Source organism: Bipolaris victoriae, assembly GCF_000527765.1.
Source record: "Bipolaris victoriae FI3 unplaced genomic scaffold scaffold_498, whole genome shotgun sequence".
Classification (NCBI taxonomy): domain Eukaryota; kingdom Fungi; phylum Ascomycota; class Dothideomycetes; order Pleosporales; family Pleosporaceae; genus Bipolaris; species Bipolaris victoriae.
In genome coordinates this window covers 1-1,575 of record NW_014574894.1, presented here as the reverse complement: position 1 = coordinate 1,575, position 1,575 = coordinate 1, and the positions used below count along the sequence as shown (strand labels likewise).

The following is a 1,575-nucleotide window of genomic DNA, read 5'->3' as shown; positions in this document are numbered from 1 at the left end:
TTCTTGGATGAAAGTGCTGTTTGAAAGAAGTGATCGGATGTTGAGATGCCTTGGTAAGGTGGTGAACATAAATTAGTAGGGAGAAATGAGAGATACTTATACTTCTATTTGCCAACGAGGTAAAAGCGTGCCAAGTAGGCAACAGCGAGATATTATTGTGCCAAGCTTAGGCATCCATACTGCCAATCAGGCAGAAGTGTCAGATGATGGGTCGAAAACCTGTTATCCTTACAACAAAAGGATAAGGGTGATATATTTTATTGGCTTATCCTTAACAATGACTCAAAGCAAGTGACGATCCTGAGAGAATGACACGTAATCTTCTGGGCTAAAGATAAGGGGAAGAGATTTGATTGGCTCATTCTATTTATGACTCACTGTTATCGGCGATCTAGATGTCTGGGCTGACATGTGAAAGAGATAAATATAACCTTTTCAGCTTTGATTGGTTGACTCTTATCTATGACTCATTCATGTAAAAGACATTTAAAGTCTAGAATCTCATGTGAAAGAGATAAAGATAACTCCTTCACCTCTTATTCGCTAACTCTTATCCATCACCTGCTTCATTTTTATTGTACACGCGGTTATCTTCCCTAAAAGGGTATTGCATAAGAGATATGTTGGATAGGGCTATGCAATTTTATTGCATAAACCCGGCATTGTTATTACCTTATCGATAGGGTTATTGGCCGTTACATCAGTATGCGACTTAATCTCGGCGTAAAGCCGAGGTTGGCTTAATAAGAGAGGTTTACAAGTATATATGTCGGCCTTTCTTTCGGTCTTATTCTTCACCAGTCCACCACCACATCCCCAATACAATACACCACTTTTCTTTCGGGTTTTAAGTCTGTCCAACCATGTTTACTTTCATCCATTCACCCGCTTCTTCTCCAACCCTCTCTGCTTCAAGCGGAAAACCCGATTATCCTACGCACGGTTTACCGCTCTTGGATGGCTATCCCTCCTTTTCACCTTTTCAAGGGACATCTGAAGCCTCGTCATCCTATCAGGCCCAGTTTGTTCCTGAAACCTGGATCCCAGAAACACCTTCTTCAGCCCAACCTGAGCAGCACAGGACCGATTACAAATTACCACCCCATGTGCTCGAGCACTTGGACAATACCCAACTTTCAGACGAACCTGAATTATACTCCGATCATACCAGATCGTCTCAGTTACTCATCCATCAGATGGAAGTGATGGTCCAAGGGGTTCGTGAAGAGAGGAGGGAGCAGGACAGCAAGATGAAGGCTCAGGAACAGCTTATCGAAAAACTGAAGGAGATGGTTTATGAGCTGAAGGATAATATGGAGGGACAAGAAAAAAAGCTGAAGGCCTAAGAAAGGAAGCTGAAGGGACATGAATACCGTATTGGAAAGAGATATTATACTCGAAGTGGGAAAAAGTGAAAGACCTTTGGAGGAGGATTGGTAAAGATGAGATTTATATATTAAAAAGTGAGGCAAGGCTAAAAGATGGTAAATTTAAATTTCATTCTTGGTTAAATAACAAAGTAGAGTATGTTGAATACTCTAACCAGACAATCAATATGTAAACTTCCATTAAAAC

The 1,575-nt window shown here is 41.0% G+C and overlaps 1 protein-coding gene across 1 annotated transcript; it reads left to right on the top strand.

Moving 5' to 3' along the window:
* Positions 1–863: 863 nt before the first annotated feature.
* Positions 864–1,346, top strand: COCVIDRAFT_32275 (hypothetical protein; the record flags this gene model as incomplete). Its single annotated transcript, XM_014694480.1, has 1 exon — positions 864–1,346. The coding sequence occupies one exon, from the start codon at positions 864–866 to the stop codon at positions 1,344–1,346; it is 483 nt and encodes a 160-aa protein (XP_014549966.1).
* Positions 1,347–1,575: the final 229 nt, after the last annotated feature.